At 44.9% G+C, this 23,028-nt stretch overlaps 2 protein-coding genes across 2 annotated transcripts; one reads left to right on the top strand and one right to left on the bottom strand.

Moving 5' to 3' along the window:
• Positions 1-473: 473 nt before the first annotated feature.
• On the top strand, positions 474-16,216 carry LOC125749198 (endonuclease/exonuclease/phosphatase family domain-containing protein 1-like). Its single transcript, XM_049026219.1, is given in 8 exon segments — positions 474-1,749; positions 6,445-6,496; positions 10,343-10,453; positions 12,476-12,610; positions 13,080-13,215; positions 13,316-13,510; positions 13,951-14,015; positions 14,017-16,216. Coding segments are annotated over 8 exon segments (1,674 nt in total). The 5' UTR covers positions 474-901; the 3' UTR covers positions 14,149-16,216.
• Positions 16,217-17,525: 1,309 nt separating this feature from the next.
• LOC125749199 (protachykinin) lies at positions 17,526-22,011 on the bottom strand. Its single transcript, XM_049026220.1, has 4 exons — positions 21,559-22,011; positions 20,439-20,541; positions 18,358-18,414; positions 17,526-18,036 (listed from the first exon to the last, which is right to left on the bottom strand). Exons 1-4 carry the CDS (start codon positions 21,667-21,669, stop codon positions 17,990-17,992), a joined length of 318 nt encoding a protein of 105 aa, XP_048882177.1. The 5' UTR covers positions 21,670-22,011; the 3' UTR covers positions 17,526-17,989.
• Positions 22,012-23,028: the final 1,017 nt, after the last annotated feature.

Genomic DNA, 23,028 nt, shown 5'->3' with positions numbered 1-23,028 from the left:
GAAATAAAAAAAATCCCTTAAAATCGTATTATTAAACTGAGGACGACAGATAAACATGATGTGACATAAAGTGTCACATTTGAGTAGTTATTCAACTTGTTTTTTCCTTCAACTTAAATAATGTTCTAATTATCAAGAAACATAAGGTGACGAGATAACAGATGTGTAAACCTTTACTCAAAGTGTGTTATATTATTATGAGCAACTTCATATAAGGTCGATATATTAACAACAGCCGCTTGTATCTCTGTAATATTTATACGCCTCGATCGTGTTTAAAGGATCGATTATTATTATAATTATTATGCACTAAATGTACATGTTCCGATTTTGTTATAGAATAGGTGGCGATGTCAAGGACACGGCAGCGTTGGTGCCCGCTAACATGCGGGAGACGCAGTAACTGATTGTTTCGCGGACTGTCAGCCAGCGCCGGAGTCCCGCCCACTGCCTCGCCTGCGCCAATTCATTACGTCTGTCGAGGAGGGTTGGGGGGCCGGAGCGTGAGCCCCGTCCGACCGATCTGTGCGCCAGCGAGCTGAATGTCGCCAGACACCGGACTGATATACGGGGAAGCGCAGGAAAATGCAAATACGGATAAATACGAGAAATTCAACGACGTGATTGCGCAGATATCAGGCTACGGCGCGCGTGTGAAAGGATGCAGAAGTGGTTTATTATTTAACTAGTCGGGTTTATTATGATCGTGTTATATAAAATCGAGCCTCGTTTTATAACTAATTTTTAATCACCGTTATTAAGGTTTGTCACTGATGTCTGCGTCAGTCATGTAGGTTGCGCTGCGTATCGGAGGTGTGACCGGTGCTGTCACTTATTACTCTGTGTTTTCGTGCACTTCTGCCGATGGTCTGAGGAGGTTTTGCTGGCAGGTGATTAGATAATGGGGGGGAATCTGGGCTGTCACCGGCCGATTCCGAAAGATCCGGATGATTTCTGTCACAGCAAACGAAAGTATAGCGCGGCCTGCAACTTCAGTCATATAATGGTCAATCAGGAGCGACTCAACATTAACACGGCCACCGAAGAGGAGCTGATGACCCTGCCGGGGGTGAACCGCACTGTGGCGCAGAACATTGTTGAGTACCGCGAATGCATCAAAGGTTTCAAGAAAGTAGAGGACCTAGCACTGGTGAGCGGGATAGGTGCTGCCAAACTGGAGGTCATTAAACTGGAAATATGCGTCAGCAACAGAACTGGTTCCGTGCAATATTCTCCTTCCTCCGCACGCCAGAACCACGAACGCTTGGCATACACCGGCATGAACATTAACACTGCTACGCAGGCACAGCTTGTCAGCATCCGCGGCATAACGGAGAAGATCGCCAAAAACATTGCTGACTACCGAACGCAGCACGGCCCATTCAAAACTATAGACGATCTGGTGAAAGTCAGTCACATCAATTTTTCTCTGCTGGACAAAATAAGGTCCCAGGTTTTTGTGGAGCGCTCCAGGGCGCCTTCCACCAACACAAACGGCGGGCTGACTTATACCAACAGATCACACGCGAGCCCCACGTCTCTGAGTCTTCGGAGTGATGATCTGGACCTTCCACCTGGAGGCCCGGCGGAAATCATCTCGACACGACCCAAAGTGGAGGTGTTCTTAGGAACGCGCGACAGCAAAGCCGCGGTGCGAGTGGCCACCTGGAGTTTGCAGAGCTGCACCATCGAGAAAGCAAACAACCCAGGCGTGAGAGAGGTCGTGTGCATGACGCTTCTGGAGAACGGGTGAGTTTGCGCTCATCTCCACATGCAGGTTCATGATTCCCACAGTTCTTATATGTAAAGTTTGCTATTATATACTGTTGCCACGGGAACGCGTCTTGAATATTGAAGGAAGTTCGCTGACAGCTTCTAGACTCGCGTATCAGCGAGATCTATATATGATAATAATTGCCCAAGTTCTCCAGTAATTAACCTACTGTAACCTCGTTTTAAGTCTGCAACCTCAGCAGGCGTCTGGAGACGTGTCTTTTGCATGTTTTACGCAATTTCCATAGACATGTGATACTTTCATATTTGAAATGAAGTAAAGACAGACATCCCACCCACTGCAACCTGCACTGTAAACTTTGTAATACGATCGGAGTCGTCGGCTACATGAATCACACTGTACTCCAAAAAATATGACAGTGACACCCAGTTAAATTAAAGTGGAACGTAGTTATGTAGACTGAAGCCGAGTGATAAGAATTATATCAAAACAATGACATGGATATTGTGCACAATGCCTTTGACAATTAAGCACTGCCCATCCACATTCTGTGTTTTACAAATTCACGCGTTTACGCAGAGATGTTGAGCTAGAGCCGTAATTGTCGCGCATACGAAGCGGAACCCGAACATACCCCCCTTTTCCACGCTATAGGTGGATTTCTGGAGCGGCGCGATGTTATTGGTCAGCTCTGCGATCAGCTGTCAGGTGATCACGCGCGCATGCTCGGTCACATGCTCAGGGGTGGTCCCCGAGTTTGCTGAGTGAGTTCCCTCGAGGCAGAAGTAACTGGAGGTCAGCTCGGCAGGGTTATTAGAGGTTACCCCGCTGGATCCGCTGGCAGCGGGCGCGGTCTTGTCGCCTTCGCTGCCTCTTAGGGACGAGCCTGCTTGCTGAGTGAAAGTAGGGAAAAAGTCGCCTGAAGATGCGTGTGCTGGGGATTTCTTTTCTAGAAAATGTTGTTTGGAATTTTTCTTGAGCCCCGGGGTTGGCCCTAAACAAACTATGGTGCCTAGAACATTCTTTACAGTGGAATTCACTAACAAAACAATTTCTAGTTAGATCGATCTGACAACGGGTTCTCATTGTATTTCACAATTATTTGTAGTTGCTGTTGCATTTGTTAGATCTGCTGTTTACCACAAAGTAAATATCATGCTGTCATAAGATCACCCGCGAAAGACAGCAAACCCAGAGTGTCAATATTGCCTGTTGACTTAGGCTGAATTGCACGATATTACCAGGACATTCGAGAAAGTTCCTATCGCATTTATAATTAAGGCCTGCGTTTGTTAGTGTTACGGCAACACCTCTTTTTACAGGTTAACGTTGAAAAGCAAGTCATTGCATAGTTATCCAGAGGAATTAGGAGTGAACAGTCACCATGAAGTTGAAGGTGAAAAGATTATTTTGTCCTGTCATTCAGATTGCATTGAAAAACTTCGCACATACTGTGGAATGAGAGCAGCACATACAATCAGTACACAGTCTGAATACAGTCACAATATCTCATGTTTACCTATAGGTCATATATTTATCCTAATGTACTGTCCCATCAAATGCCACATTTATTAAATCAAGAATTACGTCAGTCGTTATATTTATTCATATTTGGTCACCTTTTGGTGGGGCAGAGAAAGAGGGGTAATCCCCAGAATGGCTCCAGCAAAAGAGGACTTAACAGAAAGGGGGAACCACAAAATAAAGGAGAAAGTAGGAGACAAAGTAGGAGAAATAAGAAATATCTTAAAACATAATCATAAAGTGGGGCAGCATGGTGGTGCAGTGGTTAGCACTCCGCCTGGGTCACATGTGTGTGGAGTTTGCATGTTCTCCCCATGTTGTCGTGGGGTTTCCTCCGGGTACATGTGTGAGTGAAAGGTGTGTGTGTGAGTGTGCCCTGCGATGGGCTGGCCCCCCATCCTGGGTTGTTCCCTGCCTCGTGTCCATTGCTTCCAAGATAGGCTGCAGACTCCCCGCGACCCAGTAGGATAAGGAAAATGGATGGATGGATGGATGGATGGATAATCATAAAGTAACACACTAGGAAAACAGAGAAAACTGGGAGTTAACTGGTAAAAATATGGACCTTTGCTTATGACTGGGGCTGCACCCTCAAAGGTCTGTCAGTTGTACCCTTAGCTGTAGGTAATTGTACCTTTCAAGGTACAGAAGTGGACTCTGAGGAACATTTCTGTACCATTGATGGTACATTAATGCTGTTCATATCTTTGGATGTTTCTCAGAGTCCATTTCTGTAGCTTAAATGGTACAATTACAAGGGTATAGACCCAGCGATAAGCAAAGGAACAAATGTTTACCTTTTTTTTCCGAGAGTGTAACAACAACACTAGGGAAGACATAAATCTAAGCAGAACAAAATTAAACAAGGTACCAGCAAGGTAAAGCTAAAACAAGAATACAAGGTAAAGACAAAAGCAGGTGCAAATTAAAACAGCAAAGCAATAAATATTTAAAAGCAGGTGAGGCTGACCTCTAGTCAGCCTAGGATTCATGATTGGCGGGGTTCAGCCTCTGAGCTGTTTAACTCAACCCATTGAGTTACACAGCAGCCCGGGGAGCAAGGAGACACACTAGGGGCTGAAGGGCTACAAGACAGAACCAGAATGACCAGCGACACCTGCTGGCTAAATGGGGACAAGGCACATAGGACAGGGTCTGACCGGCACCATCCCTGACAGGTCTTCCTTACCAATAGTGTACTAGTTGTGTCCCTCTTAATAATAGATTTTAAAAGATTTAGCAGCATAAGTAAGTGGCATCTGTACACATTTCAGAAAGCTTTGATACAGACTGGAATGTATTTTGGGGCAGGGAGGTAAACAGACAGGGTTATTCATCAGTTTAGTCATACTGCTGTCATTTAGCCAGAATCACATCCATGCGTTAAAGTTCATAATGTAGGCCTATGTATTGTTTAAATGATGCCTCGATAAAAACCGCACATCCCATCCCTACTGTGGTCATTTTGCTAGTTGAGTGTTTTTATTTCCATTTATAACATGGAACTTGAGCTATTCTGCCCTACAAAGGAAAAACACAGTAACTACGCTGACACTGAGAAAAGGGGGCTTCAAACAATTTTGAATGGTTTTGCTGATAGGTCCGTTTTCTCTCTGTTAGCCTTTGCTTCACTCTCAGAAAACATTCCCCGTGTTCATGAGTAACACATTTCCTTGACGGTTCTGCCTTCCTCTGGGATGCTACTGGCCGGAGTCAACAACCCTGAGGAAAACATTTTGCATTTTGTGGTTCGTAATGATTCTGGGCAGCGTTGCTACTCCGCCTCACAGCTTCGCACATTCCTAAGGATTCGGGCGTGTCATTTAAACTGAACACGTTGCAGTTCGGTTAGTTGAGGTCTTTGGCGGCTGTTCATTGGTCACAGTCTTTATTCTCTGCAACACCCAAGGGATTAAATCGCGATATTAATTAATTGCTTTTGAAAAACTAAAGAGATTTATTCCAGCTATCTTCAGTGGTGGTTACTCGGTTTTAAATAAAACTTTCGCGATGCATCAGGGCCAAATAAATGAAAAGTGAAGTGTGTTTCCAACAGGACGTTAGAGGACCGAAAGAACAGGAAAGTAAAGGTGATAAACATCAGAATGAATTAGCATTAAATGAACTATAGCCTCGTCAGTAATTAATGATATAAGATACTTCCATGTCCCCCTTTGGTGCAGAAGTGTATAAGGAGATAAAAGAGTGCAACAGAAATGAACTCCCATTTCCGAGCAGTTGGAACCACATTGTGGGGATTTATAACTTGGCAAACAGGCTGGAGCCGGTGTCCTCAGCTGCGCAGGACAGACGTTGTTGATCCACGCTTCACAATCAATGTGTTTGCGTCTCGCGAACCTCAATGTGGTACGACGTGCAGGATCTGCTTATCCCACCGGGACCGGGCTTCTCCGCGTCAGCGCTATAAATATTGAATAGCGGACTGCTGCTCGAATGTCAGCGTGGCTGCGAGCCGGCTGTGAGGATACTGGGAATCGGTGATGTCCCCAGCACGTCAGCTGATCTGATTCATATACAGTACCCTTTGAGATCTGGAACTGGATCACAGATGTCGCAATTGAGGTCAATTTAAATACGAGGCACTGACTGCCGGCTCGAACGACCTAAATCTGCACAGCAGATTGACGTCGAATTTCAGTTAGCAGAGCAATGACACAAAAAGTTCAATTGCAGATGGCGATTATGTAATATGTACTGTAGGGCACAGTGACTTTGGTCCAACTGCAGTTAATCGTCTCGCCGTCTCTGCAACATTATTCTCTTGAAATTTTCTTATCCATATGTGTGGTTTTTCTGTGTAAGTTGAACAGTTTGGTTTTAAGTTTTTATTAGTTGAGTTTCTCTTTTATGTGTAGGTCTATATGTGGGTCTCTCATTTACGTGCTAGGAATACCATACAGCTGCAGCTGAATGCCTTTGAGAAATTATTTTTAAATAAGTGATACTACATGAACTACAAACTTGACTGTGACCCTCTCAGTGGTCGAGTTAATTAGTGTTTATAGAATTGTAGGTCATTTCCCCTTTACAAAGGCTAAATGAGTAAATATTATACCTGCGGCAGCTATTAAGCACACTGTGGACTGTAGCATTTTATCGTTTTATAGCTGAATGGGTAGTAACACGGAATAGTTCACCAGTTATCTGTCTTCATCTCTCCCCAGTATCCAGCTCCTAGCTGTTCAGGACCTGGCTGACAGAGAGGCCTTAGAGAAGGTAAACATTCTCTACATCTTCCCCATCCACCCTTGCCTTCATCTATCTTCTCACACTCCTTTTTGGACAAGTCAAACTCTCCTTGCATGTACACTGGTGCTATGGTAATTCCTTACAGAGATCAACAGCAGTCTGATCCTTTAAGTGAAGGCTGCAGCTCATTGGCTATTCCCCGAGCCCTTCCTTTAAGCGAGGGCCATTGCTCATTGGCTATTCTGAGTTCTTCCTTTAAGCGCAGGCTGCATCTCATTGGCTGTTCCATGAGCTCTTCCTAGGAGTGTTTGTATCAGGGTTCCCTAATTCCATCCCTGGAAGGCCAGTTTGCCAGACAGTTTACCGACGTCCCTGCTCAGACATGGTAATTAGCTGATTCGTTTGTGTTTGAGCATGGGGAAACTGCTAATTGTGTTCCAAACTGCTTCAAAAAGTCTGTTACATAAAGGGGTGGATGAATTCTGTACTGCAGCTCACTCATAGTGTCCCTTCAGTGCCATCCCACCTCAGATCTTTCTGAAATGCTCTTTCATGGTGCATAATCACAGGCAGGTCCCCCACGCCGGTTTATATCAAAATTAATGCTTGTCTGGAAAACAGAACTGCTAAAGGTGCATCTCCTCTTTAGTTTGTCATGTGCCTCAGGTTCTCCCACGTCAAATCTCCTCTCACAAGGTCCGGAATAAACAGACTCTGGTACTGCATGTGTTCAGGTCTCTCCCCCCCACCCCCACCCCCGACAGAACCGTCCAGTAAAATGTTGTCTTACACAGGAATCGGCTGCCCTGTCGCCCCCCTCTTTCATTTTCCCAGTCCCTCCCCCCTCCTGCTCACTCCGCTTCCTGTGCCAGCACTGCAGCATCAGTCAGGCCGGTCTTGGTTTAGACGGAGATTTGCATCTGGAGGTGTTGGGGTGGGGGCTGCGACGGATGCATGAATGAATCAGGCCCCTCCTCAGGGTCTAGAGCAGGTCCGCTGCTATGGTCCTTCCTCCGCTTGGCAGGTCTACATGGAGGTCTACATCAGGATTCCTGGCTTTCGAGAAGCTCGGAATACGTAAAGAGTAAGGACGGGCTGTAAATTAAGTAGGAAACCGGGCCAGACTGCGCTGAGTGTTTAAATAAATCTCAAGATAATATTCTTGGATCAGTCAGCTGAACATAATGCTCAGAATCCTTAAAGGCGGATGCTTTAGAGGATCGTTTTATTCTAATAGGTAAGTCAGGTTTACAGATTGTCTGGGATTTATGGTCTCATAAACCCAGCTAGGCAGGGTTGGGATTAGTTAGTAGCCTAAACTGGATATGGGATGATGGATGGATGGATGGATGGAATTTAGTTTGGTATTTGGGGATTTAAAAGGTCTGGACTGACCAGCATTTCTATTATTGCCAGGCTTGCATATCAGCTTCTGCTGGTCTGTTGTTTTGACAACAGTGACCCCAGAAGTGATCCTGAAAAGGTGGAGCCCCCTCCCTCCCTACTCCCCCAGTGCTCCCAGCTGTGAGTCTCGCACGGATTCCCCGGCAGGCAGTGGCTGTCACTTTCCCTTCCCCGACACCGTGCCGGCGGTCCTGCAAACTTGTGTGCAGGTTGAGGCGATCCCCTTTTAAGCGGTGAACTCTGTCCTTTCGCTCTGCATTTTGCGTCATGCGGCGCCTATCGTATTTCGCTCGGAGAGCGTCGCCTGCGTCAGGCATAATGTCATGAGTCCTGTCTCTGTGACAGCCAATCAGAGGGCTTGGACAGACAAACACCATAAGGACCATGGACCATATCAAAGCGTTACTCCAAAAGAATTATAACTGTTTAATAACATATATATGCTGGTAATTTACCTGGAACCATTTATGCTGCTCCATTGCAATTCTGTTTAGCTTATTTTTTTTTTCTTTTTTGTATAATAGTATAGCTGTAAATTTATGTATAATGAAACTGGCATTAAGTACGGTCTGTTCCCTCTCTGGGATAGGCTCCGCACTCACCTTAACCCTATACTAAGTACTTATGGGAGATTAGATGCATAATCAGCAGGTGTTATTATGCGTGGGACATTGTATTGTTATAGTACAGGTGTAGTAGACTGATTAATGGGGAGTATCACGGTATGGTATTCCGCAGCTACCTCTGACGTAAGTCTGCCGAAGTGAGTCAGAGCGGCAGTTTTGTGGAAAGACAGCTGACTTCCTCCTTGGTGATCACAGTGAGGTCGACTCATGAAACATCCACAGCAGAAGCAGACCAGGAGACTCTGGGCTGGTTGTGGGCAGGGATTCACGCCCCCCCCCCCCAGGCATCACTTTGATGGGTAATGACAGAGCTGTGGTGGCGGACATGGAATCGATCGGTTTGTCGTCCTGTCTTCTGCAGACTTTAGTAAAAGGGAAATCTAAACTTCCTCTTAATGTTGACATGGAGAACTCTCTCGACTGTGGTGGTGTGATTTGTAACCCTGCTCCGCGGCGAGAGTCAGTTTGGGCTGGGCCAATACTTGGATGGAAAGCTGGGTGGCTGCTGGAAGAGGTGTTGGTGTGGCAAACAGGTTAGCTCCCCCTGTGGTCTGTGTGGATCCCAGTGCCCCAGTGCAGTCATGGGGACACTGTGCTTTAAACGGTGCCGTCCTTTGGATGAGATTTGAAACTGAGCTCCTGACTCTCCTGGCTCTTTCCAAAGAGTCGGGGTGGGACCCCAATGTCCTGACTAAAATTACCCACTGTTGCCCTGTCAAATCTGGCCTCCCAATCATCCCCAATATCTAACTGGTGAACTGTCTCCTGTCCCTTCACCACCTTATCTACTCACTTTTTACGACGTGAAGTCCACGAAGTCTGCGAGTGCTTGGACACTTCTTGAAAACGACGGAACGCACTTGATATCCGAAGAGGTGACCAACTATGTTATCACTTGTGTTAGTTGTGTTTGGGGTTTTCCTTCACTGTAGCCTAGGCTATGTAAATATTTGTTATACAACTATGCGTGCTTAAACGTACATGTAAGCGTCTTAGGAGCTCTGTTCCCCGTGTTCAATGTAAACATCACTCATCACCGATGCAGTGCATTGCTGTCACTTAGCCGAAGGTGTTTCCCAAAGTGTGGATAAATTGCACGCTGCACTTGGCTTATCTGAGAGACGGGACACCATTGGTTACTGGAGCTTAGTGTGTGAACATGTGCACCAAGTGTGGTACTGGTGGGCAAATGGGAAGATGCCACTTCGGATGTGTGCTAAGAGCACTGGTGCAGAATGGTTGCCATCCAGGTGGGGGCTTCACAGTGGTGCTGGTTGAAGTGGCCCCCCATTCTGTTCTGTAAAGTGCTTTGGCTGCCTTGAAAAAATTCGACAACTCCCTGGAATCTGTACAGACACTTCATGGACTGATAAGCACCAGCCCATCCATGGTGTGCATTATGTTTTAATATCCATATGTGTGTTTTTATGTATAAATATGAGTGTATATTTTACATTGGTAACTACTTTTATTTTCTTCGAACTAATATATCTTTTCTTATCAGTAGTGGATGTGTATAGTTTATGTTTTGTTTTACTTATTTGCAGCATTTGGAAGAGTGAACTAAGAGTTTCATTGCATAGACGGTGCACATATGACGATGCGTCGCTTGAATACTGAATGCTGAATGTTAAAGAACGCTGCATTAAATGGGTCGTTATTAAGAACCGCGGCTGACGTTCTCTGCGTGACCGTCCCGGTCTGGAACCTCTGACTCCCAACAGCTTGATGTGACATTTGATCCCTTCAAGAATAACTCCTGACGGACTCCCAGGAATGAACCTTGCAGGCAAATAGCTGGACTGACGAGCGTGCTGACTAACTGCCCCCCCCCCACCTGCAGTTCTGCACGGAGCTGAACCAAGGCAGCTTGGCCAGCATCCGGAGATGGAAAGCCTCCCGGGGGACGTGGAAATGTGCCGTTTCGGAAAAGCCAGCGAGGCAATCCCACAAGGTAGGGGAAGTCCGGCCAGCAAACCCGGAGGGACCCACTGTTTCATTTATGGGCTGAAGGTCAAAGGTTGAAATGGTAGTGATGAAATGAATGTCTATGAAAAGCTGCCAGCCACAGACTGTCCTTTAAAGTCTCAGTCCCCAACGCACCAACAAACACGCCCTTATCTCATTCTTATTACATTTTATATACTTAGCAGACACTTTTGTCCAAAACAATGCGCAGTTGAGAAAGCAGTCGGCCAATCCCTCACCGTAGCTGGCGTGTCACTGCCAGTGGCCATGGCTTCAGCTGCTTTTCGATTAACGGCTTTGGGATTGTGCTGTCCTGACTCGGATCGTTGAGCGCCACTGCAGAAAGGTTCTGTTTATTCGGGGCGTGACTGCGGCGATGGATCGCTGATTACCCCGTGAGTGCCAAGCGGGCACCGTGGCCTAGAGAGATGGCAGCAGGTGGGTCGGCATGGCGAGGTGCCCAACAGGAGAAACTCCTCTGGCTAAAATAGGGCCACTGGAGTGGGTGAGGTAACTAGCTGGTGTCATGTGACACGGCCTGCATTTGTGTGACTGGTTTTCTCTTGCGTACGATTCATTCAAGATTCTTTATTTGTCACACGCATAGTTATACAGGTACAACATGCAGTGAAATGTATCCTGAGCCGCCGTTTTGACTGTGCAACATCAGAATAATTTAAGAAGGAATAAGCAAGAATACAGTTATAAGGGATGTGAGGAAAAAATAAATGAATAGAGATTTGAATATAATACAGATTGAAACAGATTTACAGATGTGCAGGCTGCAGTTATAAAGTTAAAGTGCATTGTGCGATGACAGCATAACAGTGTAAACTGTAAGAAACCTGAGTGACAGTGAAGCATGAACAGTGAAGTAGTGATGATGGAGACAATATGGAGCGAGACAGTATGGTTCATGCGCGATGCCTTAAGTGTGTGACTGGGAGTGTGGCTTGCGATGCACTGGCTTCCTGTCCGGAGGATCTGGTTTCCTGGGGTCGTCGTGGCTGGATAAACACTTATGGAAGGTGAATGGATGGTTGTACGGTACTGCGCAGAAGTCTTAGGCCGTCAATGGAAATGTGTAAGGCCATTTATCTGGGTAATAAGCGTATATTTGCTCAGAAAAAAAACCACAGTTGAACATTAGAACATTAGAACTTTTTGTTCTCCAAAAAGTCAGTGAGATGTTGTTCGATGCAGCTTTGGTTCCCAAACCTCCCCTCAGGGGCACCTCAGACATTCCATGTATTTAAGTGTCACTACCCACTCAATTAATTAATGAGCTTAATTAGTTAAATAACTCAGTGGGGCAAAAATTGACTTAATGAGTCAAAAAATACATGAGTATGTTGGACGATTGCTGCAAATACTGGGGTGATTTTAGGAGAGGTGTTGAACTGGCTAAGCTGACACACTGACAGATATAATATCATAGTTTTACATCAACATCAAGATCATTTAAACATTATTTTCTTTGACTGCCTAAGACTTTTGCACAGTACTGTATGTTTCCAGGAGTAGTACACAGCACATGATTACAGTCTATTTTCATGGACATCCAATAAAACAAATCAAATGATTATAATTATACTGAAGTGGGGCGGTTTCATTTGTATTCTCTTCACAAGCTGCTCAGGCGCTGCGTTACTGTAAAGGACGACATCTGTGGAGCATGATAGCAGAAAGCTCATCTGATTCACCGTTAGTACACTGACCCATGACGGCACAGTGGGCTTCCACGAAATCCAGTGATTGCAAGGAAAGCAGATGAAAATCTCAGACAAGTAGCGCTTGAGGAAGTGTGAGACAGACCAGGGCTATGCTTCCCTCTGCCCTAATTTCTGCTTTCTCAACCCTTAGCTGTAGTAACGGTTGTGACAACATGGAGTTATTACTGGCCTCGACCCATTCAGTTACACGGGTCCCTGCCTCCCAGTAACCAAGCGTCCAGAATCCAGTTGTTTCTAGACATCTATCTTTCGTAACCCTCCTCTCTGTCACCCAGACTGTGGAGTTTTCCGGATTCCTGTGGGACACCAGCCCCGGCATCGAGATGAAGGACGCCACCCTCATGGAGAGTGTGGTCGTCAATGGGAACGGCAGCCACGGCTACCCGCGACCTTACCTCGCTCATTTTAACGTGAGTGATGTCGTGGAAACTGGCATTGTGGGTGGGATGCTTGTACTCGGCTAACCTACTGTCATTTTTTAAGCTTCAGAAAATGCAGCTTAATTATAGTTCTTTAAAGTACATGTACCGGCTGCAGTATTTCTCAAATATAACACTATTAACCACAAGAAGAGCAACTGCAGGGGTTTGTTTGTAACTCTGTAAATCGTATAAATACCCGCGGTTTGTTTACTTCCAGTACTGTCTTTGCACTTTATCTTTGCTGTTGTTATATGTGTTTGTGTCTGTGCACTTTAAATGTCTCAGTAATGTATGCAAATGACATACCCCCAAGATAAAGTATATATAATGTTAAAAAGTAGCAGTTGATCTGCATAATATTTTTACTATTTAAATGAGAATTTTATTAGTGGCATAAAGGGTGCGGGCAGGAGCTCACTGCTGAAACTGATCATTTTTTCTTTCATTTTCTGTCCAGATTGGGTCGTCGGCGCTGACTGTTGTGAACGTTCGTTTGAGGGGTCCAGTCCCTGAGGGAGAAACCAACGGGAGGAACCACTCTGAGTCCCACAAGGCTTTGCGCTTCACCGACAGCATGCAGGAGATCCTGAGAGGTCAGGTTTGAGGAGATTTGAGCATATCTGGAAGGAGTAAGCAACTCGCGTGTGATCTCCCGTGTGTGTCTGTTTCATTGAAGTGTCTGTTGCTCCACAGGAGAGAAAGACGTGATGGTGCTGGGAGAGTTTGGGCGTCCAGCAGACAGCGGAGAGCTCGACCTCCTGAAGAAGGAGAAGTTCAGCGCTCTTATACCTCCTAACATATACACAAACATCAGCACCAAGTCTCCCCAGGGCTCCTCCTGCCTTGACAACATCTGGCTGAGCCGGTCACTCAAGAAAGCTTATACAGGTCTGTGCGTATGTGCAGTGTCTGACAACCCTGGTTTAGGAAGCACAGAGTCGTAAACATTTAACTTTAAAATGCTGCTGCTCGTCCCGCCCCCTTCCCCAAATGTACTACGGTAGCGGGTGGATTTCAGTAGCAGCAAAAATTATTTATAAACAGGAAGCAAACACAAATTTCCTCAGGAGTGAGGCACTAAAACTAACAAACAGAAAAGACGTTATCCTTCCATGATCTTAACCTATCAAACAGAAGTAAATAAACAACAGAACTCCTGCCTCCCTACTTATCACAAAAACAGGGGAAAACTCAAAGTAAAAAAGTCTGTGCTGACAGGCTCCCCAAGACCGAGTCCCTATTCCTTCCAGCCCTGTATCCCTCTGTCTCCCAGCAGTGGCTGTTTTTGTGCCTTGACACCCTTCCATGTCTCTGCTGGGCTTTTCCAGGTCACGCTCTGGTGGTGAGGGAGGGCCTGACGAATCCCTGGATCCCCGATAACTGGTCGTGGGGCGGGGGTGGCATCCGACCACTGTCCTGTCCTTGCGGAGATCTATGCTAACGTGGGCAAAAAGGAGGAGATGGGAAACGGCAGCGCTGTGCCAGTGGTGGAACGTTGCGAGAGCGCATCCAAGCACGAGCGCTGACCCGAGCCCCTGCCCTCCGATTGGACGCTTTTGGTCCGCAGACAGGAAATGACATCACGGGATCCTGCTCTGCCGTCCAGGCTCATATTGTGGCAAGATTAAGTTTACCTACTAATGTGAACAGCACCAAGATTGCCTTTTTAATTCGTCTTCCATGTACAGTAGAGGTGATATTATATTATCAATATTATTATAAATAGCCAATAAGTGCATATGGTTTATATTACGGGCGCTGAAATGTGCCAAAACCTCCCAGGAGGAAACTTTGTTAATTATATCTGGTCCTTCCTCTTGTCTAAAACAGCTGCTAACTGAGGGACACTTTTAGACGCTCTATAACATGAGAATCCCCGTGAAACCTCCTTTTACGTATGCGGCCTTCTAAAGGTCAGAATCGATACCTTAAAATAAATCCGTCGTGAAAGAAAATGAAGCACTAAAGCCCCAAAGTCTCCAAATGATGGGGCCTCTAGTGCAGGTGCCTTTTCAGACAAGGGCTTGGTCTCGAGAAACATCTGTTGCTGAGTAGGTACCTTTTATATGACGTTGTGTTTATCAGATAAGAGGCAAAAAACTGTTTCTGATATAATGTGTAAACAATGTTATTTTCCGAACTTGGTTTTACTGGGATAAGATATTCCTTTGGGCCCCCACACCCCCCCGCCCCCCACGCTTGCTTCTTATGAAGACTGTGCTGCCCTCTAGTGGCGTCTCTGTGTCTGCGCTCTTTGGCTTTTTCAGAAAATTCCGTCACCGGCAGCCTCATGAAAATGCGGAGAGTGACCTGGATATACTGCTGTCCAAACAAGTTTGAGGAGGGGGGGGGGGGGGACTGTTTCTACAGTTATGCATCTCGGCAGGTGTATTGTGGCAGGGCAGCCAAATGTTTTCATGCAGTTGACCTGGTGAATACAAGACAGGAAGAGGAAATGGAGCCGCACCCACAGATACGTCTGAAACAACGGCACCACTGCAGCCTCGGGTTCTGAAGCACAGCAGCCCAGAAAGCCTCCACCGCCTGTCTTAAAGCTCAGGAAGAACGGGGGGCAGCGAGTTCAGAGGTTTTGTTGAACTGGTCGGTTCATTTGAGTTCAGTGTCCAGAGTGGGGGGGGCTGCCTGGCTTATTGAGGGCCCCTAAGAATAGAGTTGAATGGAACTGCTCTGAAGTATGAAGAACAAAGCCGCCTGTTGGCTATTTATTTATTTTTCCTGTTTCTAGCCCGTTAATTGGATAGAATCGTATCCATATTTTGTTCTGCTATCCGTGCTAAAAATATCCACGAGTAACTAATTATTTTATTTTATTTATTTTTTTTAACCTGCAGTGCAATTTACACAAATAGTCGCCAAAAGCAGTTCAACTGGCAAATTACTTGTTTAATCCTTGTCTCTCTATTGTCATGCGCTGCAGTGATTTCAGGTCACAGTTCAAGAATGTTTCCTTAAAGACGTTAATAACAAAGCTGGCCGTCAAGGAAAATACTGTTTTTGTTTTTTAAGTCTTTATGAAAAGGCGAAATACTGCCCTCCGCAGGTTAATTTTAGAAATAAAAGCACAAGACTTCCCCCAAACAGGAGCTAAACGAGAGCAGGACTCACACTACTTAAATGCCCATGTTCGAATAATATAAAAGTGTGTGTGTGTGTGTGTCGGTATTCACCATAACAGTGAATCACTCTCTGACTATTTTACCTTTTTTATTATGTTGTAAAGATTGTCCAACTCATCTGCAGGTTTCAAGACAAGGTACATCAGGGAAAAATCTGTGTGGCGTGTGTCTGGTCTGTAGCATTGTAATGTTCAGCTCCTGAATTATGTGTCCCAGATTTGACTATGCAGTGAAGCAATATAAAGGCTATTGAGGGACGTGCACTGCAAGCTGTGGAACGAGATGCCATCCATAGCTGTGTGTTTGCGTTTGTAAGCTGTCTTCAATGGAAGTTCCCCAAAGTAACAGCCATGTTACTGCTGTGCTGTCGCTTCATGACCCACCTGTCACTGTATTCCTTCCCTTTATCTGCTCCTTTTGGCCAGAGCGGCAAAATAAAAACTGGATACATGGCAAAGACTAACTTGTAAAAGCATTCGCCGAAAATGACGGCAGTGCTTCCACAGCCAGGACCTGAGTCTCTGCTCTCCAGTTGTTTTCCTCCGTTACATTCAAATTGTATTGTACCCATGAACTTATAGATTCCTGGTTACTTATGTATACAGTCCCAGCCAAGCCGCCTACAAAGGACAGCGATCGTGCTGCGTCACGTGACCTGGCCACCTGACCTAACCACAGTAGAAATGGTTTTAGAGACGTTTCCAGAGAGCAAAGAAAAAGCAGCCAGTAAATGTTCAATATATATGTGGGACAGCTGGAAAAGCATCTCAGGAGGCCACCTCGTGAAACTGGCTTAGAGGAGAGAGGAGGGTCATCTCAACTTGCCGAGTACTCTTACTGTACTACGTTATATATGTTTCACTGTTGTCGTTAATTCAAACTTAATCACCAACACCCATCAGTTTCAGTTTTGTGGCAATATGCACTTTATAAAGGGAAGCAGAAGATGCCCAATCTGATCAGGATGGACTTAAGGAAGGTATTAAGGTCACTTAGGGGACACAGAGGCACCTGGATGGCACCTTGGACGACGTATTGAGAGCAGGAGAATCCAAATGAATCCCCAGATTCATTCTCAAAATATCGTCTCTTCTATCGCAGTTACAAGACGGAAGTCAGGATGCCTGCACTGAGCAAACAGCTAGTGAGCAGCAGGTGGCGCCATTACACCCAAAATTGAAGCTTACAATAGAATAGCTAGCTTTATTGTCATTCAGAACATACACCGGTTAGTGCACTTCAGAACGAAATTACGTTGCATTGACTCACCATCGGCCTAGCAACAAGCTTAACAGTCAGAACTACAAAAAAAAGAGTTATTTCTTTAGCGGTTACCTTTTCGTGATATTTATGTTGTGACATCCATGATAAATAATACTGGCTGCGATTTAAATAAAGCTGATTCTTAGTATTTTACCATGTACTGTTAAAACGCTTGAGTTCACACATATTTAAATCGGACCTATAAATTGACAGTCTCTCACTGCATTCATCGTCCGCTTGGCCATACTCATTTGCTCAGCATTTATCAGCTACTAACTGCATGACTTTTAAACTTTAAAACCTGAACAGACGCACGGATAGCGCCTCGAAGGTACAGGTCCTCTTTCTCTCAGCAGGCCGTGTCTCGTGTTTTTTCTTTTTTAGAAGATTTTCGTCACATAGAATCTGGTACACTTCATTTGTTTTTTTTTTCTTCCTTAAAATATAATGGATAACATTTACGCGAGAGAACAATGAGTTTATACCATAACAACACAGCGCACTTGGTCTTTATCACCGTTTTAATAAATCAAAGCAAAATCCTGAAAGGACAATAACTGAACCAGCAACATTTTCCAATGTGCGCATGTGTACTCTGTTACAGGTGAGAAAACACAAGAACAGCAGCGGCAACAACATCAACATCAACGCAGTATTTATGAATAACCGTACAACGACTTTATAACTTTCTGTCTAACCAGGTAAGGCTTCACTTGATAGCTGGTTTCAAAGCCATCTATTCTTCAAAGGGCAAATAATTTGATTTAGTCCATGCCGGGCACCAAAAGCAAGATATACCTCTTATTTGAAGGCAGTGTTAATACTATTGTATCTTCAAAATGAAAAATCTCAAAAGAAAGTAGCAGCTAGCGTCCAAAATTTTAACATACATATTTCAAGGGAGCTGCAGCACTGCTGTTGAACCACGTGACGGAAACATCCTTATTATGTTTGTAGTTTGTAGGACTTAGCGGTACTGCTGCTGTTTCTCTGGCATGTTCCATTCATACAGACCTGCAATAGAGAGGTTTACAACAAAACATGTCCGATTCACCAGTTACATCGTGTGTAATGAAATATTCTCCTTTCATAATCCAGCTCTCTTGCAGACATGCACGTCATTGGTATGATAATTGAAATATTAGCTGGATACATGCTAATTAAGTATGATAACTTTGAATGGTAAATTATATACGCGCGCGTGTGTGTGCGCGTGTGTGTGTGTGCGCGCGTGTGTGTGTGTGTGTGTGTGTGTGTGTGTGTGTGTGTGTGTCTGTATGTATATATAGACGCAGAGGGGAATGATGTGTTCCAGCAAAGCATCACCTCTCTTACCTGCCATCCCCTGGTTCCTCTTGCCCATCAGTCCCACAAAGGAATTGAGTTTCTGCCCTGGAACAACAGATGTACAAGCCTGAGAGGGGTCTATTTGCCCCCAAACCATTTACCTCTCTCAGAATGGTGACCTTCACCATAACTGCTGTGCTCCTCTTCCAGTTACCACTCAGCTGCAAAACCCAAAATATTTAGTTTTGCGTTCATCATGAAGGTCGGGTTCTGGCCTCGCTCACCTCTGTGGAAGAGTCGCTCACCTACCTGCAGGTGTTGTGCTCACCTCCAGTCCAGTGGATGCAGGTGTTTTGATGTGTGGGGTGTTTAACAAACTCTCCATGTGTTCTACCTCACACAGTACTGCTTCTCAGTTCCAAAAACACCTCAAATCACACAACTTCAGCTTTTACTGTGTCCATTATCACTGTTCTGACTTTTCTTTAAACATCAGAATTGCATGCAGTTTGCTTTCGATTATATATGTTTGCAGCTGCCTCTGTTGTCCATATTGTGTAACCTTAAAGCATATTCGCTTAAAAAAATTATAATAATTGTGAAGGCAAGTTGTTCATTTTATTGTGAGGCTGAGCTCACCTTAGATATTTGCAGATGTTCTGTTCTGCAGAAAGTCCAATATGTAAGTGAAATTGGATCGGGGATTATCCATAGAATAATCTCGTTATTAGTGTTCACCATCTCCTAAAATTTATCTAGAGGTTGCACTAGATTCAGAGTGTCACAGATTTGCATATCTCCAATTTCTGTGCCTCAGGACAGAAACCCTGACAGATACCCTCCTGCAGAGATGTAACATTCAAAAGTCTACCCACAATATTAGCATTACAGCTTTGCCTACATTTCAATGCACATTAGGTTGCGACAAGTGACTAATAAAAGAGTCTGTTTATAATTCAAATATTAAACTGTTAGTTATGTTGTTTTTTAATTTATTAATGCATACTGTGCATATTCATGACAGCTGCTCCTCTTATAAAATTAGGGACTGAATTAAATTATTATTATTATTATTATTGTATTTTATGAGGTTATTGACTATGAACTAATTGGAATTATTTTTTAAAAGTAAAAGGGGGTTACACCTCTGGGACCCGGGTTCGAGTCTCCGCCTGGGCCACATGTGTGTGGAGTTTGCATGTTCTCCCCATGTTGTCGTGGGGTTTCCTCCGGGTACTCCGGTTTCCCCCCACAGTCCAAAAACATGCTGAGGCTAGTGGGAGTCACTAAATTGCCCGTAGGTGTGCATGTGTGAGTGACTGGTGTGTGAGTGTGCCCTGCGATGGGCTGGCCCCCCATCCTGGGTTGCTCCCTGCCTCGTACCCATTGCTTCCGGGATAGGCTCCGGACCCCCCAGTAGGATAAGCAGTTTGTAAAATGGATGGATGGATGGAAAGTATTAAATATTCCAGATCTGGCAGTGTCAAATATCGGATGAATCCACTGGAGCTTATTCCATGTGACACGGCCACAGGCATAAACCATTAGCGCATTACGCTAGCAGAGCCATACAGCGACGTACACGCTTTACATGCCATAAGTCCTACAGCAGTCCAACTTACATCGTCTCTGTAGAACACTGCATGTGTGTACATTTTTAATGGAAAATGTTGTGTGTCCAGCTATATTACATCTACCCCTGACATATCGGTGACTGTGGTTCCTTTTATAAGCTCCACTGCCACAGTGCCATTGTTCTTGTAGCTGGAAACCACATTTAACTGCAGTGTTTCTCCCCAGTGCACTGTTCCACTTCCCACCGTTGCAGCTCCTTGGTAATGTTGCAGAAGTCCCAGGGAGAGAGGAGAGTCATGCTGTCTTCCATTTAAGTTCAGTAAGAGCCAGTTCTCTACCAGCACAGTGTGTATGCGAGTGTATAAATAGCACATACATTCAGCACTGTGGGTTTGGGTCCCCTGTGTGTGTGGATTCTGTATGTTCTCCTTGTTCACTGCAGCACCCTGTCCAGGGTGTACCCCTGCCTTGTGCCCTGTACTAATGAAGATACACGGAGACTGAAAACCGAGCCACATGCAGATGGGTAATCAGCAAAGAAATCGGATCCTTACTGGAAGATCGTCTCCCCATTAGACCAAAAAACTGCTGAGGTCGAGGTTTTCTTGCCGCTCTTCTCAGTAGAGTATTCAGTGCCTCAGACTTTAGCCTTGAATCCTGTTAGATAAATATATGTTACTGACATAATATTTGATACCTATTCGCTGTCTGAATCAAACACAAACCGTCAATCAAGTATCCACCACAGAACTGGAATGTAATTATTATTATTATTATTATTATGGATTATTATTATTATTATTATTAGTTTTCGTGTGTATGGCATCATTTTCAGTAATCCTTTATCACTTCGTTGTGATTCATAGCCTCTCCTGGGAGGTAAAAAAGGGAGTAAGCCGAGGAGAGGTAACCGAGTGTTGCAATACCAACCATTCATCTTAATAGCCTGTTTTTGCACTGCAGGCATGCGGTTGATTATTCACTCACTCACATGCTAAATCCTCACCATTATATGGCTCCCCGCATATAAGGCTAATTCCACGATTAAGTGACAAGTAAACGGAGAAGTCAGCGAATAATCTACAAATTAAACAAAACGCCTTTCTTGTATATGAAAGCCTTTTTGTACGTTCACAAATTACAACCCTGTCAAGCAATCAAACAAACGTTCGCCCGATTTCGGAGCTGACAGATATTTCAGCAATAGGCTAAATCAGACGATAGAGATAAATCACACGGCGATGTGTACAGAACAGAGAAAGTTTTACTGTTTCTCAAGTTGAATTCTGGTTAGATGTATACGATGAAATTATAATATCTATATATGGATAAATATTTTTTGTCTCGCATTACTGACATAATACGAGTAATTTATCAGCCGTAAACCTTTTCAATTTCAAGAATAACTTGATCTTTATCGATAGCTGCTTTTATTTTGGATGTAACAAATTTGAAGAAGACTTAATACTTGATTTTAATTACGATCACCCATCAGTCATTTATGCAGTACGAGACAAGGATGACAAATGACAATAGTTAATTTCTTTTGTTATTCTTGGATGAAATAGAGAACAACAGACGTACAGAGAAAGTCTTGGAGAGAATCGAAAGTCTCTAAACGTGACTGTGGTGATGAAATACAATAAGTATAGTAACCAGCAATGAAATGCATACCTGTATTTGGTCCCTCTCGATAATTTCATTTCCATAGTCGCCGGGATCATATTCTTCGCAAAAAACTTCCGTCATAATAAGAAAGAGCAGCGCAGCCGACAGCAGTTTCATTTTGCACGCGTAGGTTTGTACAGATCTTCAATCTAAGCACTATGTCTTTCCAGGTTACACGCCCTGGCAATGTGTGAAACTTCGCTAGTTTAATGATGTACAATGATCACATAAATATATGCAGACTATTCTGACGAGGGGCTTTTGAGGTGTTGAGAACAGGTGATATTTCGAGGAAAATTGTTATGGTTTCGTGGGAATTGCAAGGTTGCACTCAGAAGAAAAATATCCATTCCATAACCTTACAAAATATTTGGGTAACATCAAATTTGGCCAGGATGAGCGAGTCAAACAGCGCTCCCAGCAGCTCCCATCGAGTCGATGTGGGCGCAGCACTGTGTCCCACTTATATAGTACTGGGAGGTGTCGAGCATTTCAATTTTCTTTTTAAAAGGGTTGTTTTTCGGGGGTCGTATGGAGATATCGCATGACGCATTTCCGTCCCTTAATTGGCCCGATCAATACTCAATGAAACAACTCTCAAAAAACAAAAAAAAACGTATTGAATTTTACAAACAGGGACACGACGTGACCAGTTTTCTCCTGACATTTTCCAATCCATTAACATTAGGGAAGAAAACTCTATAATCCTGCATTATCCGTAACATCCAGAAACAGTACTAATATGTGAGATACATAAGTAGTAATCACATATAACATATATATTGAATCTCTGGAGTTGCTGCAAAACTCTAATGGCTTAATAGATATTTGGGATTGACACAGATTTGGGCATGTGATTCGGTTTCAGGACAAACTCTGCTTTCATTCATTCATTCATTCATTCATCCATTCATTTTCCATACCAGTTTGTCTTATGCACAGTCAGAGGGTCTGGAGTCTATCATGAAATAAACAGGCGCAAGGTGATGAATGACCCAGGATGGGGCACCTACCCACCGCAGGGCAGGCGCCCCTCACAGACACAGTCACACCTACCCACCGCAGGGCAGGCGCCCCTCACAGACACAGTCACACCTACCCACCGCAGGGCAGGCGCCCCTCACAGACACAGTCACACCTACCCACCGCAGGGCAGGCGCCCCTCACAGACACAGTCACACCTACCCACCGCAGGGCAGGCGCCCCTCACAGACACAGTCACACCTACCCACCGCAGGGCAGGCGCCCCTCACAGACACAGTCACACCTACCCACCGCAGGGCAGGCGCCCCTCACAGACACAGTCACACCTACCCACCGCAGGGCAGGCGCCCCTCACAGACACAGTCACACCTACCCACCGCAGGGCAGGCGCCCCTCACAGACACAGTCACACCTACCCACCGCAGGGCAGGCGCCCCTCACAGACACAGTCACACCTACCCACCGCAGGGCAGGCGCCCCTCACAGACACAG

Source organism: Brienomyrus brachyistius, chromosome 9 (assembly GCF_023856365.1).
Source record: "Brienomyrus brachyistius isolate T26 chromosome 9, BBRACH_0.4, whole genome shotgun sequence".
NCBI classification, from domain to species: Eukaryota; Metazoa; Chordata; class Actinopteri; order Osteoglossiformes; family Mormyridae; genus Brienomyrus; species Brienomyrus brachyistius.
Note: the sequence above shows the minus strand (reverse complement) of the source record. Positions and strands in the feature narration are given on the sequence as shown.